Source organism: Cynocephalus volans, chromosome 11 (genome assembly GCF_027409185.1).
Source record: "Cynocephalus volans isolate mCynVol1 chromosome 11, mCynVol1.pri, whole genome shotgun sequence".
NCBI lineage: Eukaryota > Metazoa > Chordata > Mammalia > Dermoptera > Cynocephalidae > Cynocephalus > Cynocephalus volans.
This window is the reverse complement of record NC_084470.1, coordinates 119,146,190-119,170,337: the sequence shown is the minus strand read 5'-3', so window position 1 is coordinate 119,170,337 and position 24,148 is coordinate 119,146,190. Positions and strand designations below refer to the sequence as shown.

Below are 24,148 nucleotides of genomic sequence, written 5' to 3'. Positions count from 1 at the left end.
CACCATGGCCCACAGGTGACTCCATCAGCCTCAGGGAGAAAAACTGGACCAACTCATTCATAATATTGTCTTCTGGAAGCCTCTTGGTTTCTCAGTTGCTTCTGCCAAATGCAAATGCTAATACATTGTCTGAAACTAGGAATTGACCACTCATCTCTTCATGCGCCCTCTGGCTCTAGGAACAGATGTTCTCAAGTGTTTGTATTTTCAAAAAAGATGATGGAGGGAAAAGTTTCAAAGCTAAGAAACATGACTCCAGGTGTGGCAACCCTCAGTTTGAGAATTTATAAGGTACTAGAACAGGAAGAGGCCTTTGTCCAGTCCTGCCTTATTTGAAAGTGTTTAAGGGACAGTGGCCCTTCTGATCCTCTTGCCCCAAAAGGCATCCCAAAGAGTCCAGTCCTGGCCTTATTTTTTAGAGAGGCATTGACCTTAACTTCTGAGGCTAGACGTTCTGGAGCCAATTGCTTTAGAAGAACCAGACTTTGGAGAGAAGAGGTTGCGGCAAAGATGAGGAATGGAGTTGTAGAGGGTTTCAGATCTTCCCCAAGGCTCCTTAACCTTTGAATTTGATGCCTCTTGCCTCCGTCACCCCTGCTCACCCCCCACACCCACGCTCTGCAGCAGCCCTGCTTCTCTCTGTAGCAGTGCTGACCTGGCCGTGCTGGCTGTCTGGCCAGCAGCTGTCAGCTCACAGCAGCAGGAAGTGGTGGGCCTTGGGGCGGGGGGAGCTCCAGGCTCATTTTGCAATCCTGGAGATTTGTGGTCGTGTGGCTGACGCTGCCTGACCTGGGGCCCTTCCTCCTGCACTGTTCTGCTTCCTGGGACAATCCCAGGCCTGGATGCCAAAGTCCCGGAATTCTCAGTGCCTGGGAGAGGTGGGAGAGAAAAGAAGGTTGTTTCTTCAGAATGGCCTGTCTGGGCAGGGGGCTAGATGGGACCTGGGGAATGAGGACAGGCAGAAGGCCCTATGGGTGGACCAGGCACAGGCTGTTGTTGTGGACTAGTGGGGACTTCTTTACGTGGTGCTTCTTTTGGGGGAAGTTACTTATCCTTTCTGTTCTTCACACTTCTCCTGCTCCCTTGCCTGTGGAATGGCTACAGGGAGCCCTTCATGGGGTGGTCTTGGGGCATAGCTATTGGTCAGGCCACCAGTGTCCACCCCAGGTCACGGATGGAATCCTGGAACCCCCAGCATGTTCTTTTTCTAGGTGGAAGGTGGCCAGCCATCCCTGGGTAGGAGATGCAGAGCACAGTCAATTACCTGTGGCACACGGATGACCTGCTGGGGCAGGGAGCCACTGCCAGTGTGTACAAGGCCCGCAACAAGGTAGGGAGCGACCCTGGCTGGGCCCTGCCCAGCCCAGCCATTGGGCTTCTCACACCCAGGCAGCAGGCACAGTCAACCCCAGTGGGCACCAAGGGTAGCATATGGCCAGGCAGGGGCCTCTGGACTTTGCTCCGCACAATTTGGGGAGGGAAGACACTGTGGATTTGAGCAGAGGTGTGGGGAGCTTAAAAAGGGCTCCTTGGGATGATGCCTCTATCAGGCACGAGTTGGGACAAGAGAAAGATGAAGTCACAAAGCAAATATCCAAGGGAGGTAACAGCAAATGGCATCTAGGAACAGCAGAGGGGGAAGTACAACTTGTTTGGATTTATCCTGCATTTATGGCAGAGCTGTATTAGAATATATGAGATGATACTCTGCTATCTCATCCTTAAGAGTTGGAGCCACACAGACCAGATTGCTATCCCAGCTCTGCTGCTCACATCAGGGAGTGCTAGCTGCCATTGTAGTTACTGTCAATAGCAAAAGCAATAGGAACAACAAGCCACTTCCTGCAGGATATTAGCTGTGCCAAGTCCTCATCACCTCGCAGTGTTGGACCATCTGCCCCTGAGTAGGGGAAGGAGCTGAGGGTGGGACCCCCCCATCCCTCCAGGCTGTCTGCTCAGCTCTCGTGTTGGGCTGGCGTGAGAGGGTGGCAGCTCCCCGGCAGGGGTGAGACTTGTATTATCCGGTGCTGTCTGCCATCCCTCAATCCCCCACGGCAGAAATCTGGGGAGCTGGTGGCCGTGAAGGTCTTCAACACCGCCAGCTACATGCGACCCCGCGAAGTGCAGATGAGGGAGTTTGAGGTCCTGCGGAAGCTGAACCATCAGAACATCATCAAGCTGTTTGCGGTGGAGGAGACGGTGGGTCCTGTGCTTGATCACAGCAGACAGTCTTGTCCTTGACCTTCACAGTCTGAGTCACACAACAGAGACTTGGTCACATGCTCATTGGTGGGTCAGAAAGAGCCGGCAAACTGTAGAGGAGAGTAAAGAAGGCAGGGGTTGTGAGGGCAGGGCATGGGCACGGAATGATGGAATCAGTGCCAAATCAGAGAGGGCTTCCTGGAAGAGGTGACCTTGGATTCCCATATACGGGACCAGTGCGAGACCAAGGAGGGAAGCCAGGCCGGAAGCTGTGACCTAGGGAATGGAGGCTTTTGGCTCTAGGCTGGGCCACTTCTTCTGGATGGGCAAGGAGAGGTGTCACCCTCCCCAAGCCTCCCTCTGTCTTGCCCGCAGGGGAGCAGCCGGCAGAAGGTGCTGGTGATGGAGTACTGCTCCAGCGGGAGTCTGCTCAGCGTGCTCGAGAGCCCCGAGAATGCCTTCGGGCTGCCCGAAGAGGAGTTCCTGGTGGTGCTGCGCTGCGTGGGTGAGCCGCTCCCTGTCCCCACCTCCCTCTCAGACCAGCAACCGGCCCAGCCTTCCATGTTAGGCAAAGTCCCAGAGGGATGTCACATTTCTGAAACAAACATTCAGAAACTAAGAGGTTCTCCGCTCACAGGCCTGGGACAGACACTGACATGAAGGACTCAGGTGTCTGATTCCTGCTAGTCATTTAGCTTAAGACTCCAATTTAAAAATAAAATTTGAAAAAAGATTGGATACCAGTGTTCATAGCAGCATTATTCACAATAGACAAAAGGTAGAAACAGACTAAATGTGTACACCAAAGCGGTATGTCCATACAATGGAATATTACTCAGCCTTGAAAGGAAGGAAATTCTGACACATGCTCCAGCCTGGATGAAACTTTAAGACACTACGCTGAGAGAAATGAGCTGGACATAAGAGGACAAACATGGTATGATTCTACTCATATGAGGTCCCTAGGGTAGCCGGATTCATAGACAACGAAAGTAAAGTGGTGGCTGCCAAGGGCTAGCGGAGGGGGAGTAATTGTTTAATGGATATGGAGTTTCAGTCTGGGAAGATGAGAAAGTTCTGGAGATGGATAAAGGGGATGGTTCCGAGACAGTGTTAATGCACTTAACACCACTGAACTGTACACTTACAAATGGTTAAGATGCTAAATTTTGTTATGCATATTTTACCACAATTAAATAAATAAATAATAAAAGCGGGGAGTCGCCCTTGTGGAGACAGAGCCGCCACTCTTCTCAGTTTCTTAGAGAATCCAGATGGAACCTCGATACCCTGGTACCCTTCAGACTCCCTCCTTCACCCTGTGCCCAGCTCTGTCCTCCTGTTTCCCTGAGGTCCTGTCACCCGTGGGAACTCCCAGTCAATTTGGATCCAGGGCTGGCCTTCCCACCAAGGTGAGCCTCAGTCATGAGACTGTCCCTGGCCAGGGCCAGCCAGCAGCCCTCTGTGTGTCCCCAGTGGCCGGCATGAACCACCTGCGGGAGAACGGCATTGTCCACCGCGACATCAAGCCGGGGAACATCATGCGCCTGGTGGGGGAGGCGGGACAGAGCATCTACAAGCTGACGGACTTCGGTGCTGCCCGGGAGCTGGGTGATGATGAGCAGTTTGTCTCGGTCTACGGGACTGAGGAATACCTGGTGAGAGGGACGCTGGGGACCCGCCGCCCCGAGCCACAGCCCCCGCAAGAGGGTCAGGCCCACCCCCTGCACCCAAACCAGGAGAATTCATTCTGTTTTCTGAGATGGCAAAGGCAAAGGCCACCCTGCCGAGGCCACCCTTGTGCAGCTAAGTCCTTGATCTGATTGATACTCGTGGAGGATGGGACGCACCTGTCACCAGCTTCCCCAGGGCTGAGGGTGGACAGAGAGAAATGCTCCGGGTAGGCGAGGGCAACGCCCATTTTGAAGATAACAAAGGAGATGGATTCTGCATTTTTCTGTTTTCACCTGAAGGTGGTGGAAGAGGGTCTGGCGAGTAGGGGCTCAGGCCTTGTCCCCCCCGCCTCCATGGCTGCCCTGTGGTTGTCTCTACAGCACCCCGACGTGTATGAGCGGGCAGTGCTTCGCAAGCCCCAGCAGAAGGCGTTTGGGGTGACCGTGGATCTCTGGAGCATCGGAGTGACCCTGTACCACGCGGCCACCGGCAGCCTGCCCTTCGTCCCCTTTGGTGGGCCACGGCGCAACAAGGAGATCATGTAGGTGGCCACACGGTAGGGAGTGAGGGCGGACAACTGGCCGTTCTCCCTCTGGCGCCTGCTTGTCTCCCATTCACCCACAGACTTTGTGGTCATCCTCTGGCCCATCCTGTACCCGGGCTCCTTTCAGATCCTTTGTTAACCAGTCAGGCAGACGAGAAACTGAGCCCTGCCAGCGGCTCAGGGCGAGACTGCTAGTACTCCCTCATCGTAGCGCAGCTTCACTTTATTTATTTATTCTATCCTATTTTTTTATTTTAACATTCACTTGTACATCTTTGTGGGGTACAGTGTGTGGTTTCGATCCTGCACCTACTGCACAATGAGTCACTTAGGGCAGAGAGCATAGTTTTGTACTGGTCCGTCCACCACGGTGCTTCGCTTTAACCCTCTGCGCATTACTGTCTCTGCATCCCAGCCAAGCAGCAAAAAGCCACTTGCCCAAGGTTGCAGAGCCTGCCAGGGGCAAAAGGGAGGCAAGAACCCAGCTTCCTGATCCCAGGTCCAAGGTCTTTCTCTGGTTTCCAAAAGTAGCTGGAAAAGAGTGGCTGCTCGCACTGAGTGCGCCACCCACAACAAGATTTGAGCTGGATTTGCAGGAAGGTCCATGCACTCACCCTCGGCCCAGGGGTCAGGCCATGTGGAACGTGTACTAGGTTTAGGCGAAGGGACAGGGACTGGCATGGATGGGGTTGTCGGGGAAGGCCAAGCTTTGAATAATTAAAAAGTAAAGAGCAGGAGAGGACATTGGGGGCCAGGCACAGCATGGGCAAAGGTGTGGAGTGGGCCACGCTATGGGGTGTAGGGAGGGGGTGGAGGCAGTGGACAGTGGAAACAAAGAGCTCGGGACTCCTGGTTCTGTTCCCACTCTGTCTCCGTCCACTATAAGAGGGGGGTGAGGGGCGGGGGGTGTCAAGGCAACGTGGTCTTGTCAGCTGAAAGCCGGGACTCTCAAATTCCATTTTTCAAGCTACCCCAGAGTGGCTGGGTGACTCGAACCAGTCCTCTGAGCCCTCCATGCAGAGTGTGTCACCCCTTGAAGTATGATGGGCTGGGGGTCCCACTAACCTGGTCCTGCCTCACTCCAGGTACCGGATCACCACAGAGAAGCCGGCTGGGGCCATTGCAGGAACTCAGAGGCGGGAGAATGGGTCTCTGGAGTGGAGCTACACTCTCCCTGTCACCTGCCGACTGTCACTGTGAGTGGGACCCTGGTGGGGGGATGAACACAGACAGTTGGCTGGGTGTCCCTTCTCTGTGTTGGGTCAAGGCTTCTGGGGCCCGTTCCAATGGGGCCCTGTGCAGGCTGTGGGCTTGGGCACACCACTCTCCACTGTGGCCTCTGTTTTCCCATCTGTATGCTGGGATGAGTTCTTCCAGCATTTCCTCCACTGCCCATCCTGCTCACCACCTTGGTTCGAGCTCTTCAGAACGTTCTCATGGAATGTCCCTATGACCTACTTAAGGAGGATAAGCCAGGGCCCCAGCCCCTGACAGTCCTTATGTCCTGGGAGGGCAGGGGGCTGCAGAGCCAGCTGGTGCCCATCCTGGCCAACATCCTGGAGGTAGAGCAGGCAAAGTGCTGGGGCTTCGACCAGTTCTTTGCGGAGACCAGTGACATCCTGCAGCGAGTGGTCGTCCACGTCTTCTCCCTGTCCCAGGCAGTCCTGTACCATGTCTACATCCATGCCCACAACACGTAAGTGGGGACAAGGGAGGGGAGGCACACGAGAACCTTCTCTACCCAAGCAGATGTGTGTGTCCAAAGCAACATCTCCCAAAGCGTGTTCTACAGAGTGTTTATATGTGAAAGCTTCTGGATTTAAACTTAGTGTGGAAAAGTAATAGTTCCACAAGGTTGAACAGGTTTCCTTGCTTGTATTCAGAGATTCAGCACCCTTTGTAATGCTGATGTGCATTATAAATCTGAGAAGAGCGTGTGCGTGTGCGCGCGCCCGCACGCATGTGTTGGTACATTTCCTAAAATCATTGCTCATAGAACCCTTTATTCCTGGAGGACTGTATAGCACTAGGTGAGTTTTAGTGGGAGTGTGACAGAAAGAGGGGCAAAGGCAGAGGCTGGGTGTCAGGACTCCTGGGTTCTGTTCCCACTCTGTCTCCATCCACTATAAGACATGAAATCTACCCTTTGTTTCTCTACACTTGATGAGAGAGAAAACCACCCCAGTCCCTCCCCCTGAAAACCTGAGACTTCTCCATGGGCCAGGTCTTGACTGGGGTCACCCTGCCCCTGTATGACCTGCTGACCCTTCCTACCCTCCTCTGTCCTCCCGTGTCCCCTGGTATGTCTAGGATAGCCATCTTCCTGGAGGCCGTCTATGAGCAGACCAAGGTGGCACCCCGGCACCAGGAGTACCTCTTTGAGGGTCACCTCTGTGTCCTTGAGCCCAACCTGTCAGCACAGCACATCACCCACACAACCGCGAGCAGCCCTCTGACGCTGTTCAGTGTGGCCAGTGAGACCCCCAGGGGGCTGGCCTTCAGGGACCGTGAGTAGGACCACCCAGGCTGGATCTTTTTCCTCTTCCCACTCTCCTGTGAGAGGCAGGGGTTCACAGTCCAGGGCATTGATTAATTTTCTTTGTGGGTGTTTCTTTGGGCCCACAGGGTACAGAAGGCAGATGTGGGTTCTTATTTTTCTGCCTGTTCCTCTGAGATGCTATATGACTTGGGCTGGTGGCTTTACCTCCTCAAGCTTCCCAGTGTCCTCAGAGCTGTGAAAGAAACTCCAGTTGAAACAAGGAGGTTTGGATTTAATGTGCTGTCCACAATCTCTGTGACTCGTGGGGAAGGCTCAGGCAGTTTGTGTTCAAGGAAGAAGAGTCCAGCTGCTGGAGAAAAGGGAAGATGGTCAGGAGTCCAGAGCTCTAACAAAAATGTCATTTTTCCAAGTTCTAACAAAAATATCATTCCTTCTCATTTGAATGGTGCCAATTTCATCCTTTCTCTCTGAGGCTGGAAGGGGAATTAACCTTGAAACGAAGGGCAAGAGGGAGGTTTTAGTCCATTTTCTGGCTGAGATGGGTCCTAAGCATGAGATGTAGTTCTCTGGTGTGGCCACAAGGTGACAGTAAGGGACCACAATTGCATTCAAGGTGTGGAAGGTGAGGGCCTGGGTGAGTTGGGAAGCTTGAGGTGGGAGGTTGGCAGTGAGGGGTGAATGTGAGCTGGGAATAGGAAAAAAAAATGAGCTCAGAGTTGATCCGGAACCATACATGCAGGCCCCTCAGACAGGGTCTTTGTCTACAGCTGCTCTGGATGTCCCCAAGTTTGTCCCCAAAGTGGACCTACAGGCAGATTACAACACAGTCAAGGTGAGGGTCAGCCCCCATGTGGCAGGGAGGGGGGTGGTACAGGAAAAAGGGGTGTGAGACCTGACTCTGCCCACCCGTGTGTTTCAGGGTGTGTTGGGCGCCAGCTACCAGGCCCTGTGGCTGGCACGGGCCCTGCTGCATGGACAGGAGCTGATGTTCCGAGGGCTGCACTGGGTTGTGTGAGTACCTGTGAGGGCTGGGGGCAGAGGGGAGGCCACCCAGACCTTCTGCACCACCGTAGGGCCATGCCTGTGTGAGTGGTGCCCTCAGTCCCCTGATTGAGGTGGCCCTGACTCAGGCTCCCCTTGGGCAGGGAGGTGCTTCAGACCACCTGTAGGCGGACTCTGGAGGTCACGCGGACAGCCCTCCTTTTCCTCAGCAGCAGCCTGAGCACCGAGAGGTGGGTGTCCTGCCCAGGCCAGCTGGGACCCATCAGCCCTTCTCTTTACGTCTGTTCCTCACCCCTGATACTTCTGGCAATGCACCTTGCCTTCCCCCACCCAGAGCTCCTGCCTTCCCAGCCCTGATAGAATAGACAGGCCACTCCCACCCTATCCCTCATCCCCACACTGCTCCAAATGACTGCATGTGCCCCCCACAGTCCCTCACTTTGTGGGGAGGGAAGCCATGGGGACACTGCCTCTCCTAGTACCAAGGCAGCCTCCCTGCCCCAGGAAGGGGCCTGTGTCCCACCAGGCCCTTCTCTGGATAATTTAGAATACTCACCCTGCATCAAGCCGCAGAGCAGAACTTGAGGGGGAGGACTTGCACCCACACACCATCCCTGGACATGACAAGGTCTGGAGACCTAGGCGGTCTCATCCCCCATGTTCCTTCTCCTGCCTCCTCTGGGTGTTCACCCTGTCCTTGCTTTCTTAGGGTTCCCCACTCCAGTCCTTGGAGCCCCTCCCTCCACTCCCTGTCTTGGGCTAATTAGGGGTGATGGGTTGGAAAAAGAGGGAGACTGGGGAGGAGGAAGCCAATCTGAAGGCTCTGGGGATCAGGAACATGGGAGGATTCCCTTGGCCAGAGCACTATAGAGAAGGGGGCACAGCCGCCCAAATCCTGGAAGGCATAGGGCCATGGTAACACTGAGAAATGGGAGCTGTACAGCCCGGGGAAGCTGACGGTGGCTGGAGTCTTTTGAGAAAGATTAGCAGAGACTGCCAAACATGCCTGAGGCCCCTCTTCCCACCATCCCCTGCCCTTGTCCCCAGGGAGCTCCAGGGAGTTTCCCAGCATGGGTGTGCCTCGGTGCAACCTCGAGTGCCTCCTGGGGCTTGGCAGCAGCCACACTGATGATGGGGCAGATGGGAGGTGGGGTGCAGGGAGGAGGAAGGGGAGTGTCTCCAGATGGCAGGACTGGAGTCTGTCATGGCTGAGCCCCCTGCAAATGGTGCCAGAAAGAGTGGGACCAGCCAACAGCACTGCTAGGAATCTCCTCTGAGCAAAGCTCTGCCCAGGGCACAGAAAAGGGTTCCAGACATAGATATGGCATCATTCATGCAAAGCACATAGTCCTTCATGGGCATGTAAGAGCTGCCAGGATTGTTGGGGAAGGGGAGACTAGGGGTGGGTAGAGGCAACCACAGAGGCCTTCCTGGAAGATGAGGCTGTTAAGGGCAGAAGGAGGGAGAATACCTTGGATGGGAAGGTTTGTGCGGGGACTGAGAAGAAGGGGGCCCTGTGTGGGTGGTTGGGGGGTGTTGCTGAGGTTTGCTGAAGCCACAGTCATGATGGCAAATATCCCTGGGGGAAGTCAGAGAGGGGTGGAGGTGGGGGTGGGGAGTGGAGCGAAGAATGCATGGCGGTCCTGGAGGGTCCAGTTAGAGGGAGGTTGGACTCCAGTGAAATGACCTTTAGGGAGCTGTCGTTGGTTCTTGATCAGGAAAGTGATGTGTAGAGAAAGTCTTTGGGGGTCTGTCTTCCCGCTGGTCCTGGACTGACAGGCGTGCGGGGGAGCGGCACACTGGCCAGGTCTGGAGTCCTGTGTCTGCTGGCTGCCATTTTCCTATTCTGGCTCCCAGGCCTCCTCCGAGGCATGTGGTGTGTCTAGAGACCTTGGGGTCAGGCAAGAGCCTGCTTCAAAGCATATTTCAGCCTCCCATCTAGGAGGAGGCTGGAGAGCAGAAGGAGCCCTGAGCAGGGATTCAGAGGGCCAGGGGCAGGCTCTTCACTCACTCAGAGTGTGACCCCAGGCCACTGTCACCTTTCCCTACCTGGACCTCTGTGTCTTCATTTTCAAAATGAGAAGATTGAATGGTCTCTGAGACCTCCCAGCTGCAACCTTTTGCAACCCCCCCCCCCCGGCTTTTTCTTTTAAACATATTCAGAACATAGTTTCTTCTCAGGTCTGAAGCCACTAGCTCCTCCACAGTGACATCTGAGATATTTTAATGAGCTGAATGTCATGTTTGAAGGAGCCTGAGCACCTGGCACCAAGTGGCCTTCGGTGGCCCAGCCTAGTTATTTGGCTCTCCCCCAGTGTGCTCCTCCTGCCGAGGCTCCCTGGGCAGAGCAGCCTCGCCTTTGTCCCAGCGCTTCCTGGTCCTCCTTGGCAGCCACTGCTAGCTGGAGGCACACTGTCCAGGCCACCGGGACTGGCTCTGGGAATCCTAGGGCTTCCCCCACCCCACCCCCAAAAAGTGAGTGTTCATATAAATGTGCTCCCTAGGCAAGCCCTTTATCATGGAGGTCCCGTTTTGATCCCCGCAAACATCTCATTAGGTAATAGGAAGACAACTTGTCTCCCCAATTTATAGAAGAACCTGAGGCCTGGAGAGCTAAAGTGACTAACCCAAGATCATGCAGATAGCAAGTGTGGCCACTGGGGCTAGGACTTGAACAATGTCTCCTGACTCCCTGTTCAGCTGGATTGAGTCAGCCTCATCTTCTTCTGCCACAAAGTGTTCCATGCCCTAAAATCTATTTGTACGTTCAGTCATTCATTCAGCAATCACGTAGTGAGGAACTGCTCCGTGCTAAACACTTCACTGGGCACTGGGGAGATATAAGCAGCAAAGCTGACAACATCCCTGCCCTCAGGAGCTGCCAGCTCGTTCCCAATTCTCTCTTGGCTCACTCCTCATCCCTCCCCGGCCCCTCCATTCCCAAGTCAAAAATATATGGGGCTCTTTTTTCTTAATTGTTATGGTTATTTTAACAAGCATATGCTAACGGTAGAAAGTTAGAAAATATAGACAAGCAAAAATAAGAAAATAAAATTACTATATCCTACCACCCAAATTTCCTATTATGGCTAGTTTTGTCCAAACCAGAATCCAGCCCAAGACCACACTTTATCGGGTTGTTATGTTCCTTAAATCTATTTTAATCTAGCACAAACTGCCCTCTCGCCCTGTTTTTCCTGCTACTGGCTTCTTGCAGGGACCACATCCATTGTCGCACCTTCTGGACTCATCTGGTGCTTTCCCTTGATGCTGTTCAGCTGTTCTTCTTTCCCAGCATTCCCTATAAACTGGGAGCTCTAATGGCTGGGTTGATTCAAGTGAAATATTTTTTGCTGGAATACATTGTAGGTGATACCGGATACTTCATATTGACATACCACTGGATAGTGACAGCCTCTACTGCACAGTTACAAAAAGAACCAGGGTGGTGTTACTTTGTCACCACTCAAATGCCCACTCCTTAATCATTCATTGTTGATTTTAGCACCATGCCCAAGTGAATAGTTTCATTGGGAGCAGTAGGATGCTAATGCCACGTCCTAGCACATTATTGGCTAGTAGTCTACAAAAAGCAGCTTTTCCCTCATCAGTAAGCTATTGGTTTCCACAAAATACAGTTTCTGCTGGAAAGGAACTTAATTTGCTCCCTTTGGTTACAAATTTTTCTCGTCAGGAGTTTATTAATAGCTACATTGCATCATGGCTCATGAATTTTCATAGATTTAAAGTGTTTCTGTCCACTTCAATCTTTATTCTTTGCAATACCCAACAATGCCACGACTTTGGTAAGTAGGACCCTCTTCAAGTTAGTTCATCTGTTCCAAACACAAAACTCCCCAGAAATCCCATGCACCAGCAAGACTGTCCCAAAGATGCCACGCTCAGCGTGTGGTTACAGAGGTCTCTGCCTCCCACCACAGCAGCCTTTGAAGCCCCCAAATGTAGACTTTCTCCTCCTTTCTCTCGAGGTCCAGCAGTGTGGCTGGGATGCCTGAGATCCGGGAACTGCAGAGAGCAGTGGAGCTGAGGTCCAGGCTGCGGACTGTGAGTGAGGCTGGGGGCTGGGGCTGGTCAGGAACCCAGCTGAGGAGCCAGTGGTCCAGCCAGGCTGCCCATCAGATCCCCAAGTTGAGGACCCTTGGGGTCTGCCCTTTTGCCCCACAGTTGGCTGAGGTCCTCTCCAGATGTTCCCAAAATATCACAGAGACCCAGATGAGCCTGAGCAATCTGAGCTCCGAGCTGGTGAAGAACCGGGATCAGGTACATGAGGACAGAAGGTCTGTGGGATTTTCCTTCTTTGTGGGGTGGGGGTGGGAGACCGTGCAACTCAAAAGGTCCAGTAGCCTTTTAGAAGTCAGTCTGCTTTATCCCTTCTCTTGGCAAAGGTGCGAGGGCATGGGGGAGGAAGTGGGGAAGTTGGGGATCCAGGAATGAGCACGACCCCTCCCCAGACCAGCCCGAAGGAGAAAGGATCTGGGGTCTTGCCCCATCTGGGAGTTTGAAGAACAAGTTAGGAGTCTTAGCAGGTGCGGTAGTTCTGAATAAAAGAGTAGTTTAGTTCACTTTCTCTGTGTCAAGCCCTTGGACAGGTCCTTTCACTTATAGCATCTCACCGCATCCTCAAAACAATAATATGTTACTATAATGCCCATTTTACAGATGAGTAAGCTCATTCAGTGGGGTTAATTTGCCCCGAGTCACAGCCAGTAAATGGCAAATGGCAGAGGTAGGGCTTCAGGTCAGGTCTGCCCACCTCCACAGCTTACACCAGGCAGGGGTTCACAACGTTTAAAACCCCAGTCTCCCTCTTAACAAATATGAAGTGCCCACCCACCCCACAGTCTGTGTGCAGAGCCGCTGTCTCCCCCGCCTGCTCTGACCAGGGCGTGGATGATGCCACGGGAAGCCCCCCAATTCCCCTCAGTACCTCCCACAATCAGGGCCCGTGCAGATCCATAATCCCATGGCTTCGATCCTAAATTCCAAAAGCTCTGACAACCATTTTTTCTTTTGTTTTGGCTGCAAAACCTGGCCTAAACTGACATGAGACTCTTTACAGTGTTTATTTATCCCACTTTGGGTGAATATGCTTAGGATTCTCTGAAGACGTGTGTATTTGATGAGGGTGTGCTGCCCCAGACCCTGCTAGGGGTATGCCACGATATCTCATATGTGCGCTGAATTCCCTCTCTGCAGTCTAAGACAATTCTGAATTCAGAACACATTTAGCCCCAAACCTTTTGAACGGACTATGGATCTGAGGTCCTATCCCAGCTACCTCATCCTCCATGGCTATGATCTCGGGAGAGCAAGCTCTGAGGCTGGCAGAGCCCTGGGAGTAAGCTTGTGCCTTGCCCAGAGTCCAGCTCCAGAAATAGCTGAGATGGGGTTGCATGGAGGTGCTTTGGGAGGAAGTGGAGCTAAATAGGCCTGAGGGTGAGGAAGAACTCCCCACACACACCCAGCACCTCGAACAAAGAGTTCGTGTCTACCCCAAAAAAGGGGAAGGAAGAAACAATAATGGCCTTAAACTTCAAGCTGAGAAGGTCCTTCAGAGGTCTTCTCCTGCATTCCCCTGCCTCCAGGAAGAACTGGGGACACTGATTCATTCTTGTTTTAAACAATAATTGTTGATTCATTATTGATCTTAAGTTCCTTTTATGTGCCAGGCATTGGATACATACCAAGAAGGGATTCCCTTCTGCCCTTTCCAGGTGGCCAGAGGAGGGACTTCTGCTCCCCTCCATCCCTAGCTATCACTGCCGGACTGTCTCCAGTTTCGGGGGCCTAGGTTCCTTCCAGAGCCTTTTCTCAAGCCTTCTCGTATAGCAAATGCTACTTTCCTCTTGCCCGTGCTGCTTGGCTTCTTCTGTGTGTGTGTGTGTGTTTGTGTGGGTTTGTGTGTGTGTGTGAGTGTGTGTGAGAGAGAGAGAATGAATATGAGAGATGGCTGGCTGCCTCCTAAGTATTTCAAATAAGCTTAGAGACGGGACAGTCACCCCTCTCCCATACTGGCCCTCCAGAACTGTGGCAATGAGGCTCCCCCTGCAGGGAGGTAGCTGTTCCCCTAGGCCCACCGCCATCCCACCCCCTCCTTCGCCCTTTACTTCGTACTGTTTAACCCTTCCGACACCTGGTCCCTGTCTTCTGCCCACAGCATCCAGCAGATTCAGTGTTGTTTGGACAAGATGAACCTCATCTACAAACAGTTCAAGAAATCTAGGCTGAGGCCAGGTGAGCGTGGGGAGAGCAAGCTACTCCTGGTGCTGTCTCCTCCCTGCCTGCTTCCTTCCTTCCCTCTAGTCATTCATTAATACTCCATCCATCTGGTGTTGCTGGAGGCCACTGAGTGGACCGGCCATGTGGAGCCAGGGTGCAGCTGGTCTAAGGCGGGGTCCTGCCTGCAAGCTGCCTGCAGGCCAGTAAGGGACATGAAGCCTTTACACCCATCCCCACTGCCACGCGAGAGCCTTAGGTGACATGGCTGGGGGACGTAGTGGGCTAGAGCCTGGGTGCTATAGAAGAGGAAACCCTAGAAAGAAAACCCTCACTTGGCAGGGTACTTTACAGTTTAATGAGTATTTTCTTATCTATTATGTCTTTGGGGCACTGAGATAGCCAGATTTTCCAGAAATAGGGGATCAGGAGAAATCCCATTTCAAGTCACTAGGCCAGGCATTTTGGCCGCATTAACTACTAACCCTTGCAAAGACCCTCTGGGCAGGGGCAGCCTGTTTACAGGCTCAGGATGGGAAACTGCTTGCCTGAGGTGACTGCTACCGTGAGACAGGGCAAGGGTTGAACCCAGGGAGGGCTGGTGATGGGGTTTGTGGGGAGCCAGTAGGGGGGCCCAGTTGAATCTTGGGGTTGGGAAGTTAACCCACCAGGAACCCACCCTTTCTCTTTCTTCCCATGCCCCACACATTTCCTGATCTGTAGACTGTGGGCTTGATTGCCACATTCTCTTCTATCCTAGGAATTATCTAAAAAGCACTATCCAAGGTCTGGCCAGTTCACATGGTTAGAGCATGGTGTTGATAACATGAAGGTCAAGGGTTCAGATCCCCTTACTGGCCAGCTGCCAAAAAATAAAAAATAAAGAAAAACAAAAAGTGGTAGAAATAATGCAGGAGAAATTGTGGCCACCTTCTCCATTGAATGGTATTTGGAAAATTCGTTATATTTTTGAAATTAAAGAGAAAATCAGGGTGGACAGTTAAATCAAAAGAACCAGAATAGCATGTTCTTGAGTGGGATTCATGTTAAATTGGTGGCATTACATTTTGTCACTGTTTTATTTATAATGTATCATAGGTCTTAATGGTTTAACTAATGAAATTTAATGTTTTTACATAAAATAAACAAATAAATAAATAAAAGGCACAGTCTGATAGAAATGTAATGCCAGCCACATGTCATTTTAAGTTTTCTATTGGCCAAATTTTTAAAAATAGGAAGAAACAGGTGAAATTAATTTTAATAATATATCCAAAATGTCATTTCAGCATGTAATCAATTATTAATTATTAAGGAGGTATTTTATAGTCACTTCTTTTGTGTTAAGTCTTCCAAAGTCCAGTGTCTATTTTACACTCATAGTACATCTCTACTGGGAAGCTAAATTTTTAGCCATGTGAAATATAGTCTTACCAAAACAAGTAAGCTATATAATGGGAAACAAATATTTCATACTGCATCAGTTTTAAACTTTAAATTAATTGAGTTACTTAAATTAAAATAAGACTTCAGTTCCTCAGCTGCAGTAGCCACAACCTGAGGGCTCAGGAGCCACATGAGTCTGGTGGCCACTATAGCGGACACACAGATCTGAAAGATAATCCGCTGTCCTTGGGAGCCTCAATCCTGCCTCTGAGCCTGGCCCTGCAGGGTGTGGGGAGAGACCACAGGAGATGGAGAAAGCAGGACTCCTGTTCCTTGGGGCTCAGCAAGGCTGGCCTTGTATCCAGTTGGCCACCTTTGCTGTGATTTCAGGAGAACCTCAGAGGCTTCCCGCCTCCATGGCTGGAATTCCATAACCCTGTAATCTAAACTTCCGAGCACTTGCCTTGTGCCGGGTGCCATCCAGGGTTAAGAGCATGTTCTTACGTTATTTAATGCTCATAAAAACTGTAGGCATGATTGTCCCCCCCCCCATTTTATAGATGAGGAAACTGAGACACAGAAAGGTTAAGTATCCCTAACAATCTAGATCCAACTGTTTTTAATTGCTCCATTTTACAGCCTCAAAAGAATTTTATTTCTCTTGGTCTTCAAGATGAAGTAAGTCAGGCGCAGAAAGACAAATAGCACATGATATCACTCATATGTGGAATCTAAAGAGAAAAAGTGGTTCTCGTAGAAGTAAAGAGTAGAACCATGGTAGCCAGAGTCCAGGGTGGGGGGGGAGGAGAAGCGGTGGACTAATGGGTACAAAACTATGCTGTCTACCCTATGCGAATCACTGTGCAGTATATGTGCGTACTGAAACAATACACTATATGCACAAATATGCACAAGTAGATGTTAAAAAAAAAAAGAACCCTTAACTGCTAACACCCAGAGTATTGAAAGATACCATTTTGAAAATGCTCAGTAGTTTTCAGGGCCCTCTCTCACTTGATCCACATGTGTGTGGATCACGTGATAGACAAGGAAGCAGGCTCGGTGAGGCAAAATCACTTGCCTACAGCCGCCTGCTGACAGGAGGCAGGGCTGGAACTTGGCCCAGATCTCTTGGACTTCACAAGTGCCCTCAGCCGGCTGAGTGCATGGCCCAGGAAGGGGATCCTGCTGTTAGGGGAGTGGATTTGGGGGCGGGGCCACAGGTGAACCTGCATCATTTCATCTTGGAGCTGCCGAGACCCTGAAGGCCCGTTCCCTCAAAGCCCAGGAGGGGGCAGCATCTCCCCAGTGCATGAGCGCTGGCACTCTTCAGCCCTTCTGGCAAAAGTGGTTTGTGCAGAGGAGGAGGAAACAGGGTTTTAACTTTAAATTAATTGAATTAATTCATTAATTTAGCTCATCTGGCTGCGCCTGCAGTATGAATATTCAGGGATAGGGCCAACAGCTGGAGGCATCGGTCACTCTGGGAGGGGCAAGCATCGGTCTCATTCAGCACTTGCCACTGAAGCGCTCCCCAGTTCAGCTGTCCCGGCCCTGCACTGCGGGCTGCCTTCCTCTGGAGCCCCAAGCAGTGTCTCTGCAGCTTCTTTAGGCCCCTCCTCCTCATCACCAATGCCTGGGTGCTTGTTCCACTCCTCTGCCCTTCCTGGCTCCACTGGGCTGTGAGCACCTCTCTGGTGAAGCAGGGCCCCCGCTGGGCTGTTGTCATCTTTGTAACTGTCCCCTGGTCCTTATGTGATATCATTCTTGTCTGTTTCCTTCAGGGCTTGGCTACAACGAGGAGCAGATTCACAAGCTGGACAAGTGAGTGGCCTGTCCACCAGCAGATGGGTGGGCAGGGGGGTGGGTGTCTCCAGGACAGAGTGACTCCCCCTGCCAGACAAGAAGTGGTGAAGGGCTCTGGTGCCAGACTGTGACTGGGCAGGAGCCATAGGGGGGTAACTACAAGTATATCCAGGGCAGGTTATTGGGGCCAGGGGAGGGAGATTGCAGAGCCGAGTCTGGGGGAGGCTTCTCAGAAACAATCTTGATGTAACTGGATTTGCTTCTGGTGCGGACAAGATTGTAGGATTTTTTCCCTAATTGTCCTCACTGATTACTGCTTACCACTCCCTGCTTCTGGCCTCTGCCGAAGCCTACCTGTGCTCCTCTGTGTCCCAGACTCTCACTTCAGGGCCTCCCAGGAGGCCCTCCCTGATTTAATAGTTATTTGGAGATTCACTCCCCTGGTTCTACATCCACCCAGGAACCCCTGTGCACACATGCACACACACACACACACACACGCACACGCGCACACACACACCCACACACACCCTTTCCATAACCGTCTCTTCTTCCCTTCCCTCTGCGGACCAAGCTTGAGATTGTGTGTGTTCTCCGGGGGCCAATTGTCCTTTTCCCGGGTCTCCCTGTTCATGTGTGTGCTTTGCTGGCCTCTCTGGCCTTTGCAACCCAAGTATGTGACCTTTGTCTTCTCCTTCCTCAGAGTCATGGCCCTGCTGAAGGTCCAGGGCTTGGGCGCTGATGACAAGGTGGTCATGGAGACCAAAAGACGCTAGCCTTGTGTGCAAGTGACTATGGTTTCTCATCTCTGTGCCTTGGTTTCTCTGTTTTCCTAGGGTGAATTTTAGCCATCTAGCCAAGAGGCTCCTGCAGGTATTCCAGGAGGAGTGTGTGCAGAAGTATCAGGCATCCCTGGTCACACACGGCAAATGGATGAGGTAACAGCCCCTCCTGAGCTCATGGATCCCAGGGCCAGGCCTGGCCCTCCCTGGCTTCAGAGGACCCTGGGCTTCGCAGAGCCCTGGTGGAGAGGGAGGAGTTAGTGAAGGAATGAGGTTTCTGTGCCCGTGGGGACCAGGTAGCCTGCAGGTGATCTCCATGCAGTAGCTTATTCAGCCCCATGGCACCTCCCCTATGCGATAGCTGTCATGACCCCATTTCACAGATGAGGAATCTGAGGCTGAGAAAACAGGTCTCTTCCTCAGTATCACAGGGCTAGCAGTCCCCAGACTAGTACGAGTATATAGGCACGTCTGCCTCTAAAATTGAGGTTCTTTCCACTGTCCCAGCTGGTTGTGTTGGGAAACCTCCTCTTTGAGGAGAACACAAGGTCCCTCTGGGATAAGGACAGGTGGCAATGACCCTTAGGTACAACCCTCTCTCACACCACTCCCCGCAGTAGTTTTGAGTTCTCCCTTCTCAGACAAGCTTCTCCCTCCTTCCCCTGCCAGCCTGAACATTCACCCCCCTCCTGAAAGGAGGAGACGGTTTCCCAGTTTCCCAGTTTCCCAGTTTCCCATGTGCTGCCGGGTTCTGAGGTGGCCCGTGTGACCTGTGGACTTGTGATGGGGCTGAGACCCGGGCACTCACCCACCCTCCTATCAGAATACCAAGGCCTTCTCCCCCATCCCCAGCCCACCTCAAATTCTGATTTAATTGATTCTGAATTAATTAACATGGCTTGGGTGTCAGCATATTAAAAGCTCCTCCAGGTGATCCGAACGTGCAGGCAGGGTTGAGAGCCAACCGCTGGTTTAAGGGATCTGGGCTTGGGGAGAATGTTTCGCTCGCTCCCAGCAATGAGAGAGAGAAGAGAACTCATGAAAGAGTCCTGACCTTGATTTGCTCTGGAAATGGGAGCATGGACAGGTCCCCATAGGAAGTGCCCTGGTGTGGCCTGTCCTCTGCCTCTCTGGAGCCCCACCTGTCTCTGCACTCACCCTAACCGCACGTGTGACCTGGCCCCAGCCACAGGCATGTTGTCAGCACTCCCCGTGTGGTTGTGATGGGTCCCTCCCCAGCCTCCGTCAGCAGTGGTCATTGAAGGGCAGAGGCAGTGAGGGAGGCCAGTGCTGGGGACCCTTCTGTATCTGTGTGGTGACCCGAGGACAGCCAGGTGGGCCCTGGGAAGAGTGAGCCAAGCCCTGCTCTAGCTCTAATTCCTTTTCTGCTCTCTCCAGGGAGGTGCACGAGACCAGGAACCACCTGCGCTTGGTGGGCTGCTCTGTGGCCGCCTGCAACACAGAAGCCCAGGGAGCCCAGGAGGGCCTCAGCAAGGTGCGATTCTCAGGGGCACCCAGGGCTGCTGAGGGAGACATTCTCATGCCCTTAGTGGAGGGAGTATTCAGGCTATTCCCCTGCCTCAGGGCAGAGCTGCTTTGACCAAGTCCGAGCACTTAGGTGTGGATTGGAGGTTTTTTACCCACAAATGTGCCCTGCGGTGGGGATGGAGGAAGACTGGAAGGCACTTCCTGGTGATCTCAGACTGAAGGTCACTGCCAGGTACTCCAGGATGCGAGGACATCTTCATGGTCCTGTGCAGCCTGGGAGGCTCCAAGGCCACTCCTGAGAAAGGTGATGTGAAATCTCCTTGGTTTTCTGATCTGCAAAGAGACCAGCACACAGGCAGTTCTGAGAAGCCGTCTACCTTGCCGAAAGGAATGGAGAAGGGCTGCTGCTTTTCAGAGAGAAGAGACACGCGGGGCTCCTTCTCTCCTCCCTGGTGCGCAGTGCACGCAGCAGCCCTGTGCTTCCAGAGATCGGCTGCCCCGACCCCCTCTCTGCAGCTGGTGGCTCACACTGTGTCATGAGAGGTTTACTTTAGACACAAAGGAGAACTTGGCAGTCTGGATCATTCGGCTGAAGCACAGATGAATGAAGGGGGTTGTGCCAGCTGCACTCCCAGGATGGGAAGGAGGGCTGGTGGGAAAGGCTGGAGAACTCTGGGCACTGCGAGGATGCAGGCTGAGGGCAGTTTTGCTGCCCTCTTCTTCCCCTTCCTCAGCACGTCCCCTGCCCAGCCACATGTAAGCTGGTTCATCCCTTCTGACTAAAGTGTGGCTTCTCTTCAGATCCTTGACCAGCTATCTCACCAGCTTCTTCAGGACAGTACAGAGGGGGCACAGGCCTCACCAACCTCCATAGCTCCTTATCCCAGCCCTGCACCGAAAGACCTGGTTCTCCAGTAAGTGCTGGAGAGAGAGAGGGGTGTGTGTGTGTGTGTGTGTGTGTGTGTGTGTGTGTGTGTGTGTGTGTGTGTAAGTGTGTAAGGAGATGGTTGCATGGGGGAAGGGTGCTGAGGTTATGGCCTGGGGGTTTCACCTCATGCCAAGCTTAGGAGGCTGGACTAAAGAAGCTGCCTCGTGGGGCTATAGAGGAGGGTGGACCCTCCCTGGGAAGGGGTCTGTGTAGTCTGACTTCAGCCTCACCTAGGCCCCCCCCTCTTACCTCTGGCTTGGACAGCATGCAAGAGCTCTGCGAGGAGATGAAGTTGCTGGCATTTGACCTCCAGGACAACAACCGCATCATCGAACGGTAGGAGCTCCCACGGTGTGCAAGCGAGGGCTGGTCTTCACACTGCCCTCGCCTTGGGGTGCAGAGTCCCCGTGCCTGCCCATGCAGGTTTGAGGACACGTGTCCATTTCCCATACAGCCACATTAGAACTGAGGCCTTGTCCACAAGTGAGCCACCATCCTGAGAGGTTTGGGTTTCATTCATAGTCTTTAAAATGCAAGCCCCGGTGTCACCAGTGAGATGGGGGCTTGGAGGCACATGGATGTGTGTACCTGTGTCCAGCTCCACATTGACTGTGGACTCTGTGCCTGAGGCTTTCCCCAGACCCCCTCCTTTAATCCTCACAACCAGCCTCAGAGGGGGTGCTGTTTTCATCTCCATGTCCTACCCCAGGGAGCCACAGCGTAGATGGCTTGGCTTCATTGCCCAAGGCCTGTGTTTCTCCAGCCTTGTGGGACTCCGTTCCTCCTGCGGATGCTCCTGGAGCCAGACCCAGGCTGCAGACCCAGCCTTAGACTTTGGACCATCTCCTGAGTAGATTTCCTTCCAGGTGGGGGGCAGTGAAGAGGGTGATGTGGGAATGCAGCAGGGCTCAGACTTTTGGATTTTGTGCACCAGTAAAATTCACAAAAGAAAACTGGAGAACAACAGAGTTGCCAACTGCTCATATAGCCAAGTAAGCACATTTGAAAGGGTAAAAACCCTGCCATCTAGTAGTCCCACTTCATGAAGCACATTTCAACACCAAAGAGATCATCTCAGGATAGAGGCTGGTCCTCGTGGCTGTGAAGGTCAGAGGGCCTATTCACACACATGTACACGCGTGTGGCACCTCCCACATCCTCCCCGTCACCCTTGTCTATCACTTCCCCATCTGGGAACTAGTGGCAGGTGGAAAGAGTCAGCAGAGATCCCAACAGGATGTGAATCCTGACTCGGCTCCTCACCAACTCTGTGACCCTGCGAGATTTGCTCAGCTTGAGCTTTGGTCCCCGCCCCTGTAAAATAGGAATAATAATTCCAACCTCACAGTGTTAACAGGGATTAAATAAGATGAGATATGTGAGGTTCCTGGGGCTGAGGGGGGCGTGGAGGGAAGGACTCATTTTATGTTCATTGTTCCCCAGGGGTCACATCAGTCTGGGACATTAGAATTGGGGCCAGGAGGTAGAGAAACAGGAGCACAGCTGTGGTTCGTCCCTAGAGCATTAGAGGGTTCTTAGGTAGGAGAGAGGCATCTCCTCCCTGTCCCATTCCAGCAAGAGAGGATCTGTCCTCTTACATACCCGCAAAGAGGAGATTCAACAGCTTCTTGGAAAGACTTTCCAAAATAGCCCTCCTGGGTAGGAAGTTCTAATTTTAGTGCTGACATAAATTTTTCTTGGTATAATATATAGTCTATTTGTAGATAGCTCAAAACTTCAGTGAATTTTCATTTCCTTATTCAGAGCTATAGCCAAAGAGCCAAATAAAACAATTTGAACTCCTTTCCCCTCTTCCTAAACCTTGGCTCACACTGGAATCACCAGGGGAGCTTTGAAAAGTACAGATGCCTGGGTTGTGCCCTGGAGACTCTGGGGGTGGCCTGGGGTTAGGGGTTTTTATAAGCTTCCTAGGTGACTCTAATGTGCAGTCAGAGATGAGACCCAGTTGGTTCCTGTTGGGGGACATGGGTGCTACAAGAGGAGAGCTGAGGACGTCAGTGGCTTGGTGCTCCTGAAAGTTGATTGTGCTGGGCCCTGGGGTGTGGTCTGCAGGGTTCCCCAACAGGTGGGTGAAGCTTACCTGTGCCTTTTGTTGCAGGTTAGGTAGAGTCCCATCGGCTCCTGATGTCTGAGCTCTGTGGGGTGCTCGAGGCATCCTGAACCATTACAGTGATACACTGCTCTCCTGCACTGTGGGACCCAACCCGGGATGAGATCTGGTCCCATCTCATCAGCCTACCTCCCTCCTGGCCAGTGGCCAGGAAATGTCACTAGCATTACCATCCACCACCTTTCCCCCTGGGAAGCAGCACAGCTGGGACTGGGGCACCAGGCCATCCCTGCCAGGACCCACAGGAAAAAGTATGACAGTCACTGCCTGGGCTGACCCTTGTTTCTATCCAGGCTCAGGTACAGCTCTTCTAACCCTGGCCCATATGGCCGAACCTGGCTGGACCATGGTTAGAAGAGGCTTCCATAGGCCCTCCCACCCCCTCTGGTTTACAGGACTTCACTCCCCAGGGAACAGGACAGGAGGCCTTCTGGGGTTCCCCCAGGATGCTGGGTCTAACGACCTAATCCATTTTCCTTCCTTTTAAAGTGTTTCACATTGAACATAGCTCTCTCCCCTCTCCTGTGATGTCTGAGGGTCACCACACTCAGCCCCCAGCAACACACAGCCTCATTTCCTTCTACTCTTGGTCTGGCTAAGCCTAAGGTTGAGAAAACAGGTGGCCGAGGCCAGGTGCCAGTGCTGTGGGGCCCCTCTCCCTCTCCCGCCAAGGCAACACCTGGCCCTGGGATGCCCCCCAGCCAGCATCAACAGCAGCCACGCCAGCTAGCACAGGCCTGTGCCTTCAATAAATGAAATAAACGTGGCCTTCTTTTCTATTTCTGGTGGCTCTCCCTGGCTGTGTCTGTGAGAGAGGGAAGACTATCAGCTGGACGTGCTTGGCAACCAAGCAGGGGCTGGTCGAGATCTGAGAGAAGTATTGGGAAACAGAGGTGGGGCCGGTCATTTCCTGATTCCTGCTTTTCCCCTAAATGGGTCCCAATTTCAGGGAAGAGCCCAAGGAAGACGGCCAGCTGCTGAGAAGGCTCAGTTTCCCTTTCCTTCCATTTTCCTGCCCTGTCATTTGGGGAGCTTGTGTAAGGCACCTGGGACCTGGAGAGAAAGAAGATCTGTCTTTTTTTTTTTTTAACCTCAAACCCATCATCTAAGCGCCTGCTGCTTTCCCCCTCCCCACCACTGTTCAAAACCTAGGTTGTCTCCTAAACACTGGGTTTGAGTACTGCTATGGGTCGTTTTAAACGTTCCCTCATTTTGACTAGAAGCTGGAGTAGTACCTGGGTAAGGCATTCAGATTTGTGCAGACAGCTTGCAAATTTGATCTTTTCCCTGCGATACCTCCAGCTTTGCCTGAACCAGAGCTGCCTACCCGGCTAGCCTGGGCAGGGGGAGGAAGGGGCAGGGGAACACAGTCAGGTAGCAGAGGGAGATGAGTAGGAAGCCCCCCTGTGTTCTCTGAGGCATGAAGACAACCTTATGCTTGACCTCAAATATCCCCAGAGATCCTTCC

The 24,148-nt window shown here is 52.6% G+C and overlaps 1 protein-coding gene across 2 annotated transcripts; it reads left to right on the top strand.

The window, feature by feature from the left end:
* The first annotated feature begins 1,243 nt into the window (after positions 1-1,243).
* On the top strand, positions 1,244-22,702 carry IKBKE (inhibitor of nuclear factor kappa B kinase subunit epsilon). Of its 2 annotated transcripts, XM_063115056.1 has the most exons (20): positions 1,244-1,330; positions 2,059-2,199; positions 2,578-2,707; positions 3,679-3,860; positions 4,257-4,417; positions 5,506-5,616; positions 5,937-6,116; positions 6,731-6,927; positions 7,688-7,752; positions 7,840-7,931; positions 8,066-8,152; positions 11,912-11,987; positions 12,108-12,220; positions 14,101-14,177; positions 17,330-17,369; positions 18,188-18,289; positions 19,532-19,628; positions 20,423-20,535; positions 20,814-20,885; positions 22,669-22,702. In XM_063115056.1, the coding sequence occupies exons 1-20, from the start codon at positions 1,244-1,246 to the stop codon at positions 22,700-22,702; spliced, it is 2,157 nt and encodes a 718-aa protein (XP_062971126.1). The 2 variants fall into 2 exon arrangements, with proteins under 2 accessions (XP_062971126.1, XP_062971127.1); XM_063115057.1 differs by lacking the exons at positions 20,423-20,535; positions 22,669-22,702 and having other exon boundaries at positions 20,814-20,855.
* The last annotated feature ends 1,446 nt before the right edge of the window (positions 22,703-24,148 follow it).

Bases quoted from the DNA above. Each gene is read 5' to 3' on its own strand.
- IKBKE (XM_063115056.1), top strand. From the start codon at position 1,244: ATGCAGAGCACAGTCAATTACCTGTGGCACACGGATGACCTGCTGGGG. The intron at 2,708-3,678 runs GTGAGCCGCTCC...GTGTGTCCCCAG, and splicing joins GGTGGTGCTGCGCTGCGTGG to TGGCCGGCATGAACCACCTG. The intron at 14,178-17,329 runs GTGAGCGTGGGG...TGTTTCCTTCAG, and splicing joins GAAATCTAGGCTGAGGCCAG to GGCTTGGCTACAACGAGGAG.